We start from the raw sequence: 20,370 nt of genomic DNA on the forward strand, positions 1-20,370 counted from the left end.
CTTCACTCTGCCCTAACAGATGGACCTTCGATACATTCTCTGATGAATATTTATAATTGTTCTGGTAAGAAGCTATCTATTTGCTATACCAGCTACTGGAACTATATTTGGCAGAACTTCAGGCTGCCAGCATATTGTACAGAATCTGAATACTTATGGTAAATGAGGAAAAAGTTCAATTTTGCAACCCAAATACCAAGCAGCGCCACTTCAGTTATTCCCCTACCTCCCCACCACCTCCTGTCCCCACAACTGCATCAAAGTAATCAACATTAAAAAGTGGAAAAGTTGCTCAGTTGCTGAAGCTAAATCTCGCAAAACACATCCAGTGATTGACAGTCTCTCTAACCCTTGATAAGTGTAGGAATAAGCACACAAGACAATGCATTTCTCACACGTCCTTATTCCCAATCAGGTTTGATCACATTAATTTATGTACGTACCTGGCTCGTCAGTCCCCATCTCATTCCATTTGTGCAAAAGTTCTTTCTGTTCATCTGCTGATCTCTGCTTAGAAAAAGGTCTGCTTAAGTCTTTAGATTTCAGCAGCTAAATAATTACAGCAATATATATCAAAGGGTAAAGCAATAAGTTGTGTTGTACCTTTTTTGCTAGAGGGATGCTCATCTCTGTGCACATGCTGTTTAAACTTTTCAGAATACGCTTTTCCCAGTTTACCTACAAAACAAAATCTGATTTCAGATATCCAGAAACAGCAGACCCAATAAATCTGACGTGGCTTTATAAATCCAGATAACTAGCTCTTGACTCAGCATTTAAAGTAAGGTTGCATTGTTTATACCATAATTTTGCTGATTTGCAAAATGCACAAAATTATGGAATGGTGCTTTATGTATGCTCAAATAAAAACAATAGGCATATCTATATTTCAGCAAGGATTAATAAGAAGGAACATAATTTAAGGCTTGCATTTGTAGAAGAGATAATCTAATCTACTTAAATTGCACAAATATTAATGAAACTATTTATTTAGGTATGTTTCAAAACAATCAATTGTGGAATCTGTATACATGAGATAATGTTAAAAATGCCTTGTTTTATACTTAAAGTTATTCATCAGAAGCAAGAGGCAATTATTCCCCAATCCCTATCCATCCTATTCTCAAGTACACTTTTTCAATTGTGACTGCTATTAGGTGAATAAATTTTTCCAACAATCAAAATTACATAAGATCTGAATGTTTCAAAAAAGTGGATAACTTTTCAATAGATGGCGTTATTCCAAATGTTCCATGCTCAACTATTTCTTTAGGATTTTTTTCATGCCATTCTCCTCTGTCCGGGTAAATGAGGGCAACTAGACCAATTCCGAATAGCAAATTAGACTAAATTGTAATAAGCAAGCAGGTGTTTCTTTCACTGAGGTTGGATGGGACCGCAACCAGAGGTTATGGGTTAAGGGTGAAAGGTGAGAGTTTAAGGGGAACATGAGGGGAAATTTCTTCACTCAAAGGGTCATGAGAATGTGGAATGCCAGCACAAGTGGTGCACGCAAACTCGATTTCAATGTTTGAGAGAAGTTTGGATATGCACATGGATAGTAGGGATATGGAGCAAGTAGATGGGAATAGACAGTTCAAGTGGTTTTGGCATGGCCCAGATGGACCGAAAGGCCTGTTTCTGTGCTGTACTTCTCTATGACTATGGGAGAGAGAAGTTGCTGAATGCAGTTTAAGCTTCTCCATATGCCACATGTGTTCTTCAACTACTTACCAAATTCATCTAGCCAATAAAAACAGAATGTTCTCTTAATTCTTTGACTAATTTTGCTTGCCTGATTCCTTATTCATTGACTTTATACTAAACATAGAAAACATACAGCACAATACAGGCCCTTCGGCCCAAAATGCTGTGCCGAACATGTACTTACTTAGAAATTACCTAAGGCTACCCATAGCCCTCAGTTTTTCTAAGCTTCATGTACCTATCCAGGAGTCTCTTATATATATATAGGCATCTGTTAAGTCTCATGAGACCATGGATTTGCGCCTTGGAAGGTTTCCAGGGCGCAGGCCTGGGCAAGATTGTATGGAAGACCGGCAGTTGCCCATGCTGCAAGTCTCCCCTCTCCACGCCACCGATGTTGTCCAAGGGAAGGGCATTAGGAGCAATACAGCTTGGCACTGGTGTCGTCGCAGAGCAATGTGTGGTTAAGTGCCTTGCTCAAGGAAACACACGCTGCCTCTACCAAAGCTCGAACTAGCGACCTTCAAATCACTAGACGAATGCCTACTTGGCCACGCACCAACACAGTCTTAAAAGACCCTATCATCATATCCGCCTCCACCACCATTGCCAGCAGCCCATTCCATGCACTCACCACTCCCTGTGTAAAAAAACTTACCCCTGACGTCTCCCCTGTACCTACTTCCAAGCACCGTAAAACTGTGCCCTCTCGTGCTAGCCATTTCAGCCATGGGAAAAAGCCTCTAACTATCCACATGATCAATACCTCTCATCATCTTATACACCTCTATCAGGTCACCTCTCATCCTCTGCCACTCCAAGGAGAAAAGTCGAGTTCACTCAACGTATTCTCATAAGGCATGCTCCCCAATCCAGGCAACATCCTTGTAAATCTCCTCTGCACCCTTTCTATAGTTTCCACATCCTTCCTGCAGTCAGGTGACCAGAATTGAGCACAGTACTCCAAGAGGGGCCTGACCAGGGTCCTATATAGCTGTAACATTACCTCTTGGCTCTTAAACTCAATTCCACAGTTGATGAAGGTCAATACACTGTATGCCTTCTTAACCACAGAGTCAACCTGCGCAGCAGCTTTAAGTGTCCTATGGACTCAGACCACAAGATCCCTCTGATTCTCCACACTGCCAAGAGTCTTACCATTAATAATATATTCTGCCATCATATTTGACATACCAAAATGAACCACCTCACACTTATCTGGGTTGAACTCCATCTGCCACTTCTCAGCCCAGTTTTGCATCTTATTAATGTCTCACTGTAAACTCTGACAGCCCTCCACACAATCCACAACACCCCCAACCTTTGTGTGATCAGCAAATTTACTAACCCATCCCTCCCCTTCCTCATCCAGGTCATTTATAAAAATCACAAAGAGAAGGGGTCCCAGAACAGATCCCTGAGGCACACCACTGGGCACTGACCTCCATGCAGAATATGACCCATCTACAACCACTCTTTGCCTTCTGGAGAAAGCCAGTTCTGGATCCACAAAGCAAGGATCCCATGCCCCCTTACTTTCTCAATAAGCCTTGCATGGGATACCTTATCAAATGCCTTGCTGAAATCCATATACACTACATCTACTGCTCTACCTTCATCAATGTATTTAGTCACATCCTCAAAAGATTCAATCAGGCTCGTTAGGCAAGACCTGCCTTTGACAAAGCCATGCTGACTATTCCTAATCATATTATGCCTCTCCAAATGTTCATAAATCCTGCCTCTCAGGATGTTTTCCATCAACTTACCAACCACTGAAGTATGACTCACTGGTCTATAATTTCCTGGGCTATCCCTACTCCCTTTCTTGAATAAGGGAACAACATCCGCAACCCTCCAATCCTCCGGAACCTCTCCTGTCCCCATTGATGGATGCAAAGATCATTGCCAGAAGCTCAGCAATCTCCTCCTTCACCACCCACAGTAGCCTGGGGTACATCTCATCCAGTCCCAGCGACTTATCTAACTTGATGCTTTCCAAAACCTCCAGCACATCCTCTTTCTTGATGTCTACATACTCAAGCTTTTTAATCTGCTGTAAATCATCCCTACAATCACCAAGATCCTTTTCCGTAGTGAATACTGAAGCAAAGTATTTATTAAGTATCTCTGCTCTCTCCTCCAGTTCCATACACACGTTTCCACTGTCACACTTGATTGGTCCTATTCTCTCACATCTTATCCTCTTGCTCTTCACATACTTGTAGAATGCCTTGGGGTTTTCCTTAATCCTGCTCGCCAAGGCCTTCTCATGGTTCCTTCTGGCCCTCTTAATTTCATTCTTAAGCTCATTCCTACAACCCTTATAATCTTCTCGATCTCTACAATTATCTAGTTTCTTTGAACCTTTCGAAAGCTTTTCTTTTTTTTTAGATTATGAAGACACGCAGTCCTCTTATTGTCATTTAGTAATGCATGCATTAAGAAATGATATAATATTTCCTCCAGTGTGATATCACAAAACACAGGACAGACCAAGACTGAAAAAACTAACAAAATGACATAATTATAACGTATAGTTACAACAGTGCAACAATACCATAACTTGATGAAGTCCATGAGCACAGTAAAAAGTCTCTCAAATGTCCTACATCTCACGCAGACGGGAGAAGGAAGAAAAACTCTCCCTGCCATGCCCGACCACAGTCCAACTCTGAGTCATCCAAAAACTTCGAGCCTCTGATCAGCTCTCCGACACCGAGTACTGAGCGCCATCTCTATCCGAACTATTCGACCTCAATCACGGTCACCAACAGCAGGCAAAGCTGGGGATTTTGAGGCCTTCCCTCCGAAAGATTCCCAATTGCACAGTAACAGCAGCAGCAAACTGGCATTTCAGAAATTTCTCCAGATGTTCCTCTGTGCTTTCACGTCTGTCTCCATCAAATCAGAATTGTCCACGGCCCCTATTTAATGGATACGATATCATTTTTCATCAGAGGGCTGTGCACGCACGGCGCACTGCTCTCTCTCCTCCCGCCATTACCTTTTTCTCTTGACTAGATTTTCAACAGCCTTTGTACACCACAGTTCCTGTATCCTAACATCCTTTCTGTCTCATTGGAACGTACCTATGCAGAATACCACACAAATATCCCCTGTACATTTGCCACATTTCTGCCATACATTTCCCTGAGAACATCTGTTCTCAATTCATGCTTCCAAGTTCCTGCCTAATAGCTTCAAATTTCCCCTTACTCCAATTAAACACTTTCCTAACTTGTCTGTTCCTATCCCTCTCCAACACTATGGTAAAGGAGATAGAATTGTGATCACTATCTCCAAAATGCTCTCCCACTGAGAGACCAGAGACCTGACACCTGACCAGGTTCATTTCCCAATACCAGATCAAGTACAGCCTCTCCTCTTGTAGGCTTATCTACATATTGTGTCAGGAAACCTTCCTGAACACACTTAATAAACTCCACCCCATCTAAACCCCTTGCTCTAGGGAGATGCCAATCAATATTGGGGAAAGTGAAATCTCCTACCACGACAACCCTGTTATTATTACTCCTTTCCAGAATCTGTCTCCCTATCTGCTCTTCGATGTCCCTGTTACTATTGAGTGGTCTATATAAAAAAAATACCTAGTAGTTATTGACCATTTCCTGTTTCTAACTTCGACCCACAGAGACTCAGTAGACAATCCCTCCTTTTCTGCAGCCGTGACACTATCTCTGATCAGCAGTGCCACGACCCTTTTTTGCCTCCCTCCCAGTCCTTTCTGAAACATCAATAGCCTGGCACTCTAAGTAACCATTTCTGCCCCTTAACCATCCAAGTCTCTGTTATAGCCACAACATCATAGCTCCAAGTACTGGTCCACGCTCTAAGCTCATCCACTTCGTTGATAATACTTCTTGCATTAAAATAGACACATCTCAAACCATTGGTCTGAGCGCATTCCTTCTCTATCACCTGCCTATCCTCTCCAACGCACTGTCTCCAAGCTTTCTCAATTTGTGAGCCAACCGCCCCTTCCTCCGACTCTTCGGTTCGGTTACCAACCTCACCACCGACCCCCCCAGCAATTCTAGTTTAAACTCTGCCCAATAGCCTTAGCAAACCTCCTTACCAGGATATCGGTCCCCATTGGATTCAAGAGTAACCCGTCCTTTTTGTGTCAGTCACGCCTGCCCCAAAAGAAGTCGCAATGATCCAGAAATCTGAATCCCTGCTCCCTGCTCCAATCCCTCAGCCACAAATCCATCCTCCACCTCACTCTATTCCTGTACTCACTGTCATGTGGCACAGGCAGTAATCCCAAGATTACTACCTTTGAGGTCCTGCTTCTCAACTTCCTTCCTAACTCCCTGAAGTCTGTTTTCAGGACCTCCTCCCTTTTCCTACCTATGTCATTGGTACCAATATGTACCACAACCTCTGGCTGCTCACCTTCCCACTTCACGATATTGTGGACGCGACCGGAAATATCCCAGATCCTGGCACCTGGGAGGCAAACTACCATCTGCGTTTCTTTCCTGCATCCACAGAATCGCCTGTCTGACCCCCTAACTGCTTTCTTCCTTTCCCTACCCTTCTGAGCCACAGGGCCAGACTCTGTGCCAGAGGCGCGGCCACTGTTAACTTCCCCAGGTAGGCTGCCCTCCCAACAGTACTCAAACAGGAGTACTTATTGTTAAGGGGACAGCCATAGGGGTGCTGTCTAGTATCTGCCCCTTGCCCTTCCCTCTGCTGACTGTTACCCACTTATCTGTCTCCCGAGGCCCCAATTTGACTACTTGCCTATAGCTCCTATCTATCACCTCCTCACTTTCCCTGACCAGACGAAGGTCATCAAGCTGCAGCTCCAGTTCCCTAACATGGTCCCTAAGGAGCTGCAACTCGACACACCTGGCGCGGATGTGGCCGTCCAGGAGGCTGGGAGTCTCCTGGACTTCCCACATCTGACAGCCAGTACAGAACACTGGCCTCACAGACATACATCCTGTTTCTATTTCTCACAAGTAATGTACCTCGCCTCGACCCGCTATTGCCAAAGCCCCATTGAGTCAAAGCCCTCCTACTCTGCCTCCTTCTACTCTGACACCTGCTCTGTAAAGTTGTCTCCTTTTAAACTCTTTGCGCCAGTCTAACTCACTGACATCCACGCGCTTGTGCAGTCGTCCCTCAATCAAAACATTACTGTCATCTTCAAAAATATTTTCTACCCAAATGGTAAAATTTAAATTCAATTTTTAAAATTGAAATTAAAACATAGTGTCATTAAAAGTTATAAATATAGTAAATCTGTCAGACTACGACAGAAACTCAAATAGTTTATGTAACAGTCTCCATGAAACTACAGTCTCCATGAGAGCACTTTCTTCAGGTCAGCAGATTATATGTTGTGGATTTCAACGAGGATCACAAATTTTAAGCAACGAATCTCAGTTGAACCTCTAGTCCATCAATGAGAATGTACTACATTGTCACATTCTCAAACATCCAAACACAACTTGGTAGCAATTATCATTCACACACTTATCACTCATACAACATCAATATAATAGTTGATTATTGTACTGACATTCCTAGGATCGTACTGTGCAGGCATTGGCTATATTACAATAGTGCCTACACTCTTTAGTTTTCTTAGATATTTTTGAGATTCTGAAAAGTGTTATAAAAATGCGAAAGCTGGAACCAGTCACATGTAGGTTTCGCTGCTATCACAGATCTCTCGAATACTCAGGAAAAGTAAATGCTCAAGCCAAGTCTCTGAGTAACTGAGGGACAGGCATGGAAGGGGTAGGAGTGTTGTCACTGATGTTTCTACAAAGCTTCATGGATAATATGTTTCAGGAGATAGTTATTCTGCACCATGTTCAAGTGCAAGGCACAGCAGCAAACTGGGAGGAACAGAAAGACATGCTCCAAAAATTGCCGTAATAGGATGGGGTTGTAAATCAAAACGCAAAGCTGTTGAAATAATATCAAAAATATTTTTCCAAAATTTTTCCTAGAGAGGACAGGACCAGAACACACGAGTCAAAGAAGCCACCTCAGAGTGACATCTGTCACAAATAGGATTTATATGGGAGTAAAAACGAGCTAGTTTATCTTCAGACATGTGGGCCCTATGCACTACCTTAAATTGTATCAGCGTATATTGAGCACCTGTAGAGGAAGAGCTAATTGAAAGATTTATTCCCATTTCTCTATAGGTAGGTGAAGTTGAAGTTCCCTTTCCCATTCATTTTTAATTTTATCAGATATACCTGGCTGTATTTTCATAATTGTATCATAAATAATTGCTATTGATCCCTTCTGATAAGAATTTAAACCTAAAATTTTGTCTATGATATCAGTAGAGTGTGAAATCGGAAAGGTAGGCAGCATGGTATTTAAAAATATTGGTTTGCCAATGACGGAACATAGATCTTTATCCCCTTCAGCTTGTCGGATGATTGCATTTGTTACACTAATGGCCAGAAGATCCATTTTACTGAATTGGAAAGAGACCAACCTCCTACTACATTTCAATGGTTTTCCCAAACTATATCATATTTAAATTTAGAAAAAAAATCAGAAGTGTCATTTTTGATCCTTCGGTTAAATTTGAAGAGACTTGGAAGCAATTTATTCAACATTTTCATATGATGTAGTTTGACCTTTTCCAAATCCTTTTTATTATCTTAGAATATATGAATAGAGGAGTGGAGTTGATGACATTAATGATTGCATTCGATCTAATATATTGGTTCAGCCTTGTTTTGTTCTGTTTGGTTTTTTTGGGGGGTTCAGTCATTAGTTCTATTTATTTTTCTTTTGTTGTTTTTTTTGGTGGGTTTTCTTTGCAATGTCCTTCTCTTTTAACTCTTTTTTTTCCATGATTAACCATATCAAGAGTTTGAAAGTCCATTACACTTGTACTATTTGTAGTCTTTTTTTGTATATGCTTATTAACAATAAGGTAATTCCAATCTGTTTGTATCACTACTGTTATGATGTTTATGAACTTGAAAATTAATAAAAAGATTAAAAGAGAAAGAAAGATATGCTCCACTCATTCAGGCAGCAGAGCTCTCACAATCTAGTGAACTCACTGGATGGTAATTTTTGGGTGAGTATCATCAAAAAGTAAATCCATAACAATATGGATCTGGATGCACAGCAGACAAAAAGGTAATATAGAAATTAAGCATTTAAAGGGAATTTAATGGCCAACAGAAATGGTCACACACTTCTGCAAGAACAGATGCAGTTCTAAAATATGTATTGCCTTTCTGATGTCAAAAGCAAATAACAGAATGCTGGAAGCATTCAATATATCAAGAGGCATCATTTGGAAAGAAAAATTCTGAGTTTTGGTCATGGGCCATTTATCAGAACTGAAGACATAAGAAAACAAAAGTTCTGTGTCTTTGGGTGTGGGGGTTCGTGGAGGGAGTGCCTGCAATCAGGTGCAGAACACAGTTGTCAGAGTAACGTTATTTTATAAACCAGCTGTTGGAAATGGAAGAGAAGGAAAAAGAGAACCAAATTGAAAGAGGGAAAGAGAATTATATCTGTGGAGTTTTCTGAAATTGTTAATGTAACACCCTGAGAAAGGTTTCACTGCTAATGTAATGGTCTTTCTGTAGAAGCAGTGTTTGGGTTCTGGTTAGAGTTAACGGGTGCTTTGGAATGTGAGCCGTACAATGATGGCAAGGTGTTTTCGTGCTGTGTGCCTGGCACCAGGGTGACCTGGGTCTTCTGTACGGCAGGAGATGAAGATGGCGCCGGAGCGGAACCATGATCCGACGAAGGCCAGAAGATCGAAAGAGGATCTGTGAAGAGAAAACCATGAGCTCCAACTTGTGCACATTAGACTGTTTCATTAAAATGGGCCCTTTTCTTTTTTTGCTTTTTCTTCACTTACCCTGTAGTCAAATTACGAATTACAAAAGTAAGTCGTTTAATTGTATGTGGCGTACTGTTTGTTATTTCGTGGTACAGATTTGCAACAGGGTAACAAATCACGCAGCATCCACACAAACGAGGGGAGGGCTTCGGGGTGGACTCACAGCTCAATCTCACCCATTTGGCAGGACCAGAGATTGCCTTCCCCAGACTTACGCAGCCAACAGAACCTGAAGGTTACATTAAGTTCAAAACCAAGGGATGCAATGTACCCTGTAAACATATTCAAGTTTACTGACAACAGGTCAAATTAAAGCTGGGGACGAATGAGCAAAAAGGATGGAGATTGACAATCTGACTGAGTGGTGCAACAACAACAGCCTCTTACTCAATGTCAGCAAGACCAAGGAGCTGATTATTGACTTCATGAGGAGGAAACCAGAGATCCTTGAGCCAATCCTCATCGAAAGATTAGAGGTGGAGAGGGTCAGCAACTCAGTGTTATTATTTTGAGGACCTGTCCTGGGTCCAGCACGTGAGTGCAATTATGAAGAAAGCAAGGCAGCGCCTCTACCGACATTTGACTTTGCAAAGATTCAGCATGACATCTAAAACTTTGACAAACTTCGATAGATGTGCAGCGGAGATTGTATTGACTGGCTGCATCACAGCTTGGCATGGAAGAACCAATGTCCTTGAATGGAAAATCCTACAAAAAGCAGAGAATCTGGCCCAATCAATCACGGGCAAAGCCCTCCCCACCATTGAGCCCATCTACATGGAGTGCTGTTACAGGAAAACAGCATCTGTCACCAGAGACCCCCGCCACCCAGAACATGCTCACTTCTCAATACTGCCATCAGGAAGCAGCACAGGAACCTCAGGACTCACTTCACAAGGTTCAGGGACAGTTATTATCCCTCAATCATCATGCTCTTGAACCAAAGAGGATAATTTCACTCAACTCTGAATTTCACCTGCCCCATGACTGAAATGTTCCCACAACCAATGGACTCACTTTCAAGGACTCTCATCTCATGTTCTTGATTGCTATTTTATTTTCTTTTTGTATTTGCAGAGTTTCTTGTCTTTTGCAACCAAATTGGTGTGTTCATTTATTGATTCTATTATGGTTATTATTCTATTCTGGATTTATTGAGTATGTCTGCAAGAAAATGAATCTCAGGGTTGCATATGGTGAGATATATGAAATTTGATAATAAACTTATTTTGAACTTTCAAGACGGTATTATTTTTGACTTAATGTTGGTCATGGCTGGAATAAGGTCTGAAGAAAGAGTTCAGAGTGGTAATGGAGCAAAGAACTAAAGTGAAAGGTGAATTATAATGGTGGGGTAAAGTTCAGAAGCCTCAATGGATCAACAAATCAGGTGACTGACTCACAGTACTTGAGGTTTAATGGGCTTAGTAGAACAACAGTTCTGAGCTTGTACCAACAGTCCAAAGCAATGTAACAAGGAGTGGGTGGGAGTGTGAAGCAGGAAGCTGTTTGGAGGAGGGAACAAAGAAGAGGCAAAGGAGGAAATTATCTTGGATGTAATTGTGATGGGGGCAACAAAGGCCTGGAAAAATTTCCAAAGTGACATAAGATAACCCAAGAGTTAGTATGATAGGGGCTATAATTAGATACCCAAGGTAATGTGATTGTGATGGGAGGCAAACACTTTTGATTGCATTGCTTACAGGAGGGAATAGCATGGAAAGAAAACAACAGGGGAAATCATGGAGATGTTTTGAGTCAGTCTATGGTTCATGAATACTTTTATACCTATACAAAGGAGTCATATATCAAAAGGTACAAAAACAAATCAAGGTCATTAGAGTTCAGATATATAAAAGTAATAATTACATTTTACATGTTTACTACAGATCCCCAAACAATGAGAGTGAAAAGGGCAAGGGTAAATAGAAAACATTCGCAAAAATTTTCAAGTAACAAAAGTTCAAAAATACCCATCTTGTAAAGGATAAAAAATTAAGTGGTTGAAGGGACTGTGCAGACATGTTGGGCTTGATAAAGTATTCCACCCTACAATTATTTTCACATTTTACTGTCTCATTTTCTAATTTTAAAATATATTGAAGTAAGATTTTTGGGCTGATCTGTAAAACATTGTACATCATGTAAAATCAAAAGGAACATTTCAAAACCTGTCAAGAATTTACGAAAAATTAAAAACCAAAATTGTGAGGGGGAAAAATTCACGCATTTGTAATTACTACACTAACTTTCCTCAGGTGCAATACTACTTTACCAACTCACCCAAGCTGTTTATGTAAAAAATTGCAGGATCACCTGTTTTCAAATGAATTCACAAGAATAAATATCCCATCTCTGTAAGGTCCGAGAGCATGGCAGATACTCAACATACCAAACCAAAATGAGTGCAAAAGAGTTTTCAATACAAGGCAGGGAAATGATAACAGAGAAGCACAGATCAGGGGAAGGGCACATCATCATCTCAAAGGCACTGAACATAACTCAGAGCTCAGTGCAGTCCATCATGAAAAAGTGGAAAAAAATAGGAAACCACAGCTACACTGCCTAGGTCAGGACGCCCCTCTAAACCTCATCACTAGCAAAGAATTGCTCTTGTAAGAGAGGCTAGTACGACGCCAACAGTCACTCTAAGTGAGCTGCAGAAGTCAGTGGCTGCATCTGGAGTTGAAATTCATGGCTCCATAACCTCCAAGGTCTTGCACAAAAAGGGTCTTTTATGGAATAGTAGCAAAGAATAAGCACTGACATTAAAAAAGCATATCCTTACCCATAAAGACATTGCAAATCATCACTTAGAAAATACCGTAAAGATGTGTCTTGGCTGAGACTAAAGTGGAACTTTTTGGCCTTAACACTAAAAAGAAAACTATTATTTTCTTAGATACTAGGATAATAGTGGTTCACTTAAAGGAGGTGGGAACTACAATTTGAAGCAGGGAGAGGTTAAAAATGTCTGCAAATACTCCTGACAGCTGATCTGCACAGGATCTAAAGATACAGCCAAGGATACCATCCAGCCCAGAAGCTTTCCACAGATTCACGGTCTGGAAGATTGATCTTGTGCCTGCAACAGTGATTAAGGGTTCAGATGTACTGGAGGCAATCGGGGTGGGTGGTGACATACCCATTCTCTTCAGTTCAAAACATGCACAGGATATGTTAAATTCATTGGGAAAGGATGTGCTGTTGTCAGTGATGCTGCCCGACTTCATTCTGTAGCCCATTATAGGATGTAAGCTCTGCCACAACTGACCGCTGGTCTGGGATTCTATTTTGGACTGGTACTATCACTTAACATCTCTGAAAGCTATACTAAGGTCGTATCTTGATTTTTTTTAAAGATCAGCATCACCTGAATTGAATGCTGCTGACCTCGACTTCAGTAGGAAGGGACATCCCTGTTCATCCAGTTTCTAGTTTTAGAACACTCAGAATGTTCTCTTAGGTAGACAGCACTCAACACACTTGTTGATAAAACTCTGTGATGGCAGTGAATATAGTCATCTAGGCTGACAGCCAAGACTTTAAGCATAGGCCAGCCTACCAACTCAAAACAGTCATATAGAAGCTCATCTGCTTCCTCAGACCACCAATGTATAACTTTCTGTACTGAATCCTGCAATAGCCTAGTGGTGGTGCAGGAGACCAGATAGCCCACATCTGACCCCCAGGTATCCTATAACTTCTGTACTGCAGTAGGCATATTGGTGGAGCCACTCAGTATTGCAGCTAGTACAGCAACCTAGAATCAACCTTGATTTCCAGTGTTGACCCGAGTGAAGTTTGCTTGCTCCTCCTGTGAATGCATGGGTTTTCTCCAGGTATTTCACCCTCCTCCAAAGACATGCGAGTTGGTAAATTATTTGGCTACAGTAAATTGCCCTTAGTGTGCAGGTGAGAGTTGAATCTGGGAGGTAACTGATGGGAAGATGGGGAGAATAAAATGGGTACTCTTGATTGATGTGGCCTTAGTACGCTAAAGCAGGGGTCCCCAACTTCTGCACCACAGACCGGTTTAATATTTACAATATTCTTGCTGACCGGGGTGGGGTGGGGGGGGGGGGATTCAAGTAGGGTTAAACTCACCTCAACGTGTCTTTTACAGTTAGGGTTGCCAGCCTTCTCACTCCCAAATAAGGGACAAAAGTAGCAGTCAAATCCTGATGAAGGGTCCCTGCCCAAAACATCGTCTGTACCTCTTCCTATAGGTGCTGCCTGGCCTGCTGTGTTCACCAGCACTTTTTGTGTGTGTTGACGAGACACTTGTGTTTACCCCAAAGACTACCATGACCATGAAGCCTTGCGCGGGCTCCTGTGTGCACATGCGTGACGTTCGCATATGTGACGTGTGCATGTGCATACGTGCCAATTTTTTTTCCCGCAAATCGGTTTTGGCTTAATCTTCCTGACTACACTGTACATACATTATTTCTACTTTATATAAGCTATGTATTTATCATATCATTAATGCTTTTACTATATGTTAGAATTATTTTAGGTTTTATGTGTTATTTGGTATGATTTGGTAGGTTATTTTTTGGGTCTGGGAACACTCAAAAATTTTCCCCATATAAATTAATGGTAATTGCTTCTTCGCTTTACGCCATTTCGGCATGAAAGGTTTCATAGGAACACTCTACCTTAGCGGGGGAAATACAGTTAGCAACCCTATGTTCAAGTTCAACAGTGCATGAGAGGGAATGAGGAAAGGTGCAGCTGACTCGTGTCGTTTCCTCGCAGCCCGGTAGCACATGCTTTGCCGCCGCAGTACCGGTCCGTGGCCCAGTGGCTGGGGACCGCTGGGCTAAAGGACCCATTTCCACAACTACACAAGAACTCAGAGGAACTGATCCACAACGAGGATCCATACCTCAGCCTTTGTTGTTTAGAAATCTACTGGCAAAAGCATGATTTGGGCCAGCGTTGTAGAAGATGAGGGCAGAGGGGTTGCAAGGAGGTGAAGGACATTCTGGAAAAGACAGGTGCCAGACTATTGATTTATAGTTAGAAAGTCACTAATTAGTTTTGCATCACTCAAATGCAGTAAGACCTCAAATGTTCCAGGTTGCTGAGGGAGGAGAGTGTGAAAACAAACACAGTTTCAATGCAACAACAAAGAAAGCTGGAAATAAGGCAATATCTCTGTCAATAGAAACAGGAGTGGGAGGACCTAGAAAGACTGAAAATGAAACTGTGTGCACACGCGCCCGTCGGCCTGTGTCTGTATGCGTTTGTGGTCTGTATGGGTGGAGGAGGTAGTGGGGGAAGAGAATTGGAGGGTAATAGTGATTGAATGACAAGAGTAACAATAATAAAGAGGACAGTACCAGGACAACAAATACATAAAAGATTAGCTGGAAAGAGCTTTAAATAACAATACCAGAATGAGAGAGAAGTATAGAGGGACTGTACATCATGGTATAAAAGAGAAAACCAGGACCAGGTAATGATTATAGACATTGTTTTAAAATTTGATGGAATATTCCGTAACAGGCCAATTTGGAAAACCTTCTTCATATGGAGTGCCTCAGGATTGACAGCAACATGCCTCCAGTCTGATTTTGTGGTTTGAAGGTGGTAGATGTGAGGTCTCATTGGGAAACACAGACTCTTCAATAGATGGGGAAGGAGGAGGTTTCTGGCAGAGAGGGTGTGGTAGTTGGTGGCTATATGCTTTTTCTGATGCTTACATGGGACTTCTGTGTTCTCCAAGGGTTCAAGGTTCTCTATATCATCTCAAGTAGTCCTTCTCCATTTTGAGCATCAAGTACTGGAAATCCCAAGCTTTAGTAGGAATGTAATATTTTTCTAAGGTTTCAAGCACATACTTGAATCTTCTCTAGTCCACCTGGTAATCGTTACCTGTGACAGAACTCTGATAGGATAGCTATTTGGAGAATCCAGTGTGAGACAGGTGACTAACATTGCCTGCCCAATGAGGACAACTGAATGTAACCAGGGCTTCAATGTTAACTCTGGAGAGAACATAGACATTAATTTGAGTAACAGAAACATGTTGTCAAAGGAATGATGATAACTTGGGTACAAAATGGTCTAAGGGACAGGAGACAGCCAATAGTGATGTAAATATATGTTTTAAAACTGAGGGCAATATTCAGCGAGGCCCCAAAGAGTTCAGTATAGGTTTGATCACTTCATTAGGCATATATGCAAAAGTTCTGGACATTGGAAAAAGGAACACAGTTTCAAAGGTTATGGATATTACAAAACTTACCACTGGACTACTGAATGGGGAAGAGCAGACTTCAGGGTGTATGGACTACATAAGTGGGCACACAATTAGTTTAATTGGATAAGTGTTTGATTTAGCTACCTGCAAATTGATGACAAGATAGTACGAGAAAAGCCTATTCCTCCACCTACGTCTAATTTAGCTATACTATTTTCAAACCAGTGCAAGCTGTTGACTAAGTCAATAACTACGTGATGATTGGTATTGTAAACAAAACAAGCAATGTGTGATAAACTTTTACAAGTAACTGGTTAGGCCCATTTCTGATCAGCACACATTAAAGGATGTCAATATCAGACAAAGGTTTACCATGATTACAGAAGAATATGAGAGAGTTTACTTACACAATTTTTTTTCTGGTTACTGTAGACAAGGTTAAATAGAGACTCAAAAGGAAACTGAAAGAAATTATCTTCACTGATGGAACTGTAACTAACCGAGAATACACTATTAAGGGTATTGTGGAATCAACTTCACAACAAGCTTCAAAAGAAAATTAGACAAGGATATGCAAGGACATTTGAAAAGGAGCAATTTGTTAAACTATGCAAATTATCTGTAACTAATGTAAGTAGCTCTTTCAACAGCCATCTGCACTCAAAGACTCTGCAATTCTTTGATGAGTACAAACATTCTCCCTTTTCATTTGTTCCTATTTCAGTCTATAATGTTCCCCGTTTTTAAAAATATCACAAATGAAGACTTCGGATGTGGTTGGTTCACATATTTCTTTCAATAGTACCACTTTTGATGAATTCTTATCTTGGAATGCTTTGCAAGAAGCAGACTATAGCAAGCAAAGAGGAAAAACAAATCTTGTGCTGAATTTTAATCTAGTGCAATACCAAATGGCCTTAGACAGACTAAGATACATGGAACTCTGGTGAAAAAGGTGTTAGTCAATTTCCATTTGATAGAATATAGGCCTAGAAATATGGACTTGATGAGTTGTTTTTCACAAAAGTGAATGCATGAAAATCAATTTCTACACCCCCTCGCCAAGAGTAAACTGCAACTACAATCACTCGTGGTCAATCCACACCATTGCAAAATTAAAAGAAAGAAACCACAATTAATTGGTAAATAATAAATCAACTAGTATACACAGTACCCCTTGAACCAACCTGGGCACGTCTTATGTACATCAATGCCTCCTTTGTGTGCTCAGGTGGAGCAGATGGATGACCAGGTTCAGGAAGCCTGTCAATTAGAAAACTAGTCAATTTCTCATTAAGCAATAAAACAAAAAAAAACACTTCTGGGAATTATAAGTAGAATTTAAATCCAAAAGTGCTAAATGAAAGTGTCTGAAGAATGCCAAATCAATTATTATATCAGTCTATGGCATACTATTAGAGTATCTGTAATGCAGAAATAATTTTAAAACACCTATTAAATGAAGGTAATCAGAGAGATTTGGGTATTCCTGTACACAAAACAAAGTTAATATGAAAAAGCAATAAGCAATTAGAAAGGCAAATGTTTAAAGAAAAAGATGCCTTGCTGCAATTGAACATATCTTTGAAAAATGTGGAACATCATGGGCAATTTTGGTAACCGTAATCAAGTAGGGATACACTTGCTTCGTCAGATTGATTTATAAGATGAAACAGTGGTCTTACGAGGACAGCTGAGTTGGATAGGCCTATGCTCACTGGAAAAATAAGGAAGAAATATGTTTGTTGGAACAATCAAAAATTATGCAATGACAAAACAGCTGAGAAGTTCTTCCTCCAGAATTGTGAATCAAGAACTAGAGCAAATTTTCAGCATAAAGGTAAGCTATTTAACTTGGAGATTAAAATGAAGTTCTTCACTTAGAATTCAAGTCTTAGATGTTTTTTTAAATCATACTAATTCTCTACTGTGAATAAATCAGTTGATGAATACATTCCGAGTCAAAATAAATTAATTTTGAGTTTCAAATGGAATAAAGAGAAACACTAAATCTCTGTAAGTGCTTAGGTCAGTGAAGAACTATGAAATTATTCAATAGAAAAGCAGTCTTGAGGAGCTATGTGACCTACTCCTGATCTTATGTTATGGTATTTAGCATGCTGGGTAAACTCCTACCTCAGACAGACAACTAAATGAGATGACTCCACAGAGCTGCTGGAGTGGGGAACAATGGAAAAAACAGATATACTGCTTACTCATGATTCTTATTAAAAGTTACTCAGTCAGCTGCATGACAATAACACTACATACCGAAGCACAAGAGATTTCACTTACAATCCATAAAACTGTCAAAGAACTTCATACAGAAATTTAATAAGGTTTCACTAAGGGGCCAAAAAAAATTCTCAGTTTAAGTTGATCACAATCCCGGGTTGTAATACTCTATAACTCTAAACTGGAGAGGGTTCAAAGAAAATTCATGAAAATTATTCCAGGGTTGAATGGCTTGTCATATGAAGAGCACTTGATGACTCTGGGTCTATATTCACTAGAATTCAGAAGAATGAGGGGTGACCTCATTAAAACCTATTGAATGGTGAAACGCCTTGATAAAGTGGATGTGGTGAGGATGTTTCCCATGGTGGGAGAGTCAAAGACCAGAGGGGACAGCCTCAGAATAGAGGGGTGTCCTTTTAGAATGAAGATGTGGAGGAATTTCTTTAGCCAGAGAGTGGTGAATCTGTGAATTTGTTGTCACAGGCAGCTGTGGAGGACAAGTCTTTATGTATAATTAAGGCAGAGGTTGATAGATTCTTGATTAGTCAGGGCATAAAGGGATAAGAGGAGAAGGTGGGAGACTGGGGCCACGATGAAATGGCGGAGGAGACTCATTTGGTCAAATGGCATAATTCTGCACCTATATCTCATGGTCTTCTACTTATAATTCCCTTACAAAGATCAACTATGTTTATTAAGCCTTCACCATCATCTTCAAGGTGGCATCACCACTGTTTGTGCCAGTGTCTTTACCCCATCTTACATTTCCTTTTATCTTTTGGCTCTCTGCACTTTAAAATATCTTTGACTGCAACTTTTCCCAATTACAAAGGAAGATCATTGACCCAAGACATTTACTCGTGTTTTTCATTCCCAGTGATAGTGGGTGATTTTTCCAATATATTCTGTTCTTAATCAAATACTACAAATTATTGGGAAACATTTGCATAGCAGCACTGGTGCAGCTTTTTGACCGCATAGACTTTAAAGGTTTATGTTGCATCTTCTAAATTGCCCTGTTGGAAAAATGGTCATGTGTATGTTAAGCACAAACAGTAGTTTATCAAGCTTAGGCTGTATTCCTATAACATGCAGAGAATGCTCAATCCAGCACTGATCCAGAACACCGTAATGCACAATTACATACAAAATCCAATAGACCTAATTTCGCATTCAATTGAATTCCAGATCCAAACATTTGTTGAGGTGCAACAGTAAGAAAGGAATGATGAAAAGTAAAAGATAAACTCAAATTAGTTTTGTGTATTTCATATTCACTTCAAAGATTTTTTTTAAAAAGTAGGGAAAATTCCAATCTACTCTTTGACCATGGGTGACAATTGACAATACTATAATGTAAACTGAAACATGCACGTAAACTAAAGACTTAAAAAAATGTGTAAATTTGTTTTTAAAAAATGGAAAAATTTTAAGGCATACAACTAAGGACAGAAGCCAACAGATTATAGAAATGCACATTTTTAAAAACTTACACATTGAGCTCACGATAGACAGCATTCTGCAGCTTCTTTTCCCAGCCTGTAAAAATAAGCAAAACAAATCATGTAACTGTATTTAGGAATACTGTCATTTTCTCCTTTTACCTCTACACACTTAAAGAAAACACACGGAATAAAATCTAGAACAATAATGGAAGGTGATTCTAGTATTTAAATTCATAAAATTAAACTCAGAGAACTAAAATTTGGAAACAGATATGTAGATTTAAAAGGTGATTGTTACTCCCAGATTCAAATATTGTGCAGCAATGAGTTTAACACATGGAGAAAAACAGTTGTATCCCTTTTCTCCCCCCTTTCTTAAGGATGCACCCATTACTAGCCTTTTATCCCCACATTGGTTTGAATGAGAATCTCCTTCTTAAACAACTGGAGTCATTCTGGTAAGCATGTCTAATAGGGAGCTGCAGGATTTAGACCTAGCAATAGTGAAGAAATGGTAATATAGCTCCAAGTCCAAATGGCACTGCAGCTGCTGGCATTCCTACATGGCTGCTCCCCTGGCATTCCTACATGCCTGCTCCCCTGGCATTCCTGATGATAGGAGAGTGCATAACTGCAGCATGCCGTAGTTCAATGTCACAGCAATACAGAGAATACATGTTTAAGGTATTGGCCACATCAATCATATGGGGTGCTTTGCCCAGAATGCATTATATTCAGATTGTCCTGTGGTTGGGATGATCTCCAACAACCAGAACAATCCTCTTTGGTGCGGCAAATCTCTCCATCAATTGGGGAATCTTCCCCTTTGATACCCACTGGTTTTAGTTTTACCATGGCTTACACTCCAATAGCAGTCACTCTCACTTCACTTCTGACAC

At 40.5% G+C, this 20,370-nt stretch overlaps 1 protein-coding gene across 2 annotated transcripts in view; it reads right to left on the reverse strand.

Moving 5' to 3' along the window:
- The window catches only part of tbc1d19 (TBC1 domain family, member 19), a 164,572-nt gene that overhangs the window by 118,474 nt on the left and 25,728 nt on the right, over positions 1 to 20,370 (reverse strand). For both annotated transcript variants that reach the window (XR_011885371.1, XM_072252924.1), the window contains exons 3-6: positions 19,520 to 19,565; positions 16,976 to 17,051; positions 604 to 678; positions 444 to 507 (exon numbers count right to left, since the gene is read on the reverse strand). Coding sequence is in view for 1 of the 2 variants with exons in the window: in XM_072252924.1 (XP_072109025.1) it covers positions 444 to 507; positions 604 to 678; positions 16,976 to 17,051; positions 19,520 to 19,565 (261 nt within the window). In the remaining variant the exon portion in view is untranslated. The remainder of the gene's footprint in view (positions 1 to 443; positions 508 to 603; positions 679 to 16,975; positions 17,052 to 19,519; positions 19,566 to 20,370) is intronic.

This window comes from Mobula birostris, chromosome 3 (assembly GCF_030028105.1).
Source record: "Mobula birostris isolate sMobBir1 chromosome 3, sMobBir1.hap1, whole genome shotgun sequence".
Lineage (NCBI taxonomy): Eukaryota > Metazoa > Chordata > Chondrichthyes > Myliobatiformes > Myliobatidae > Mobula > Mobula birostris.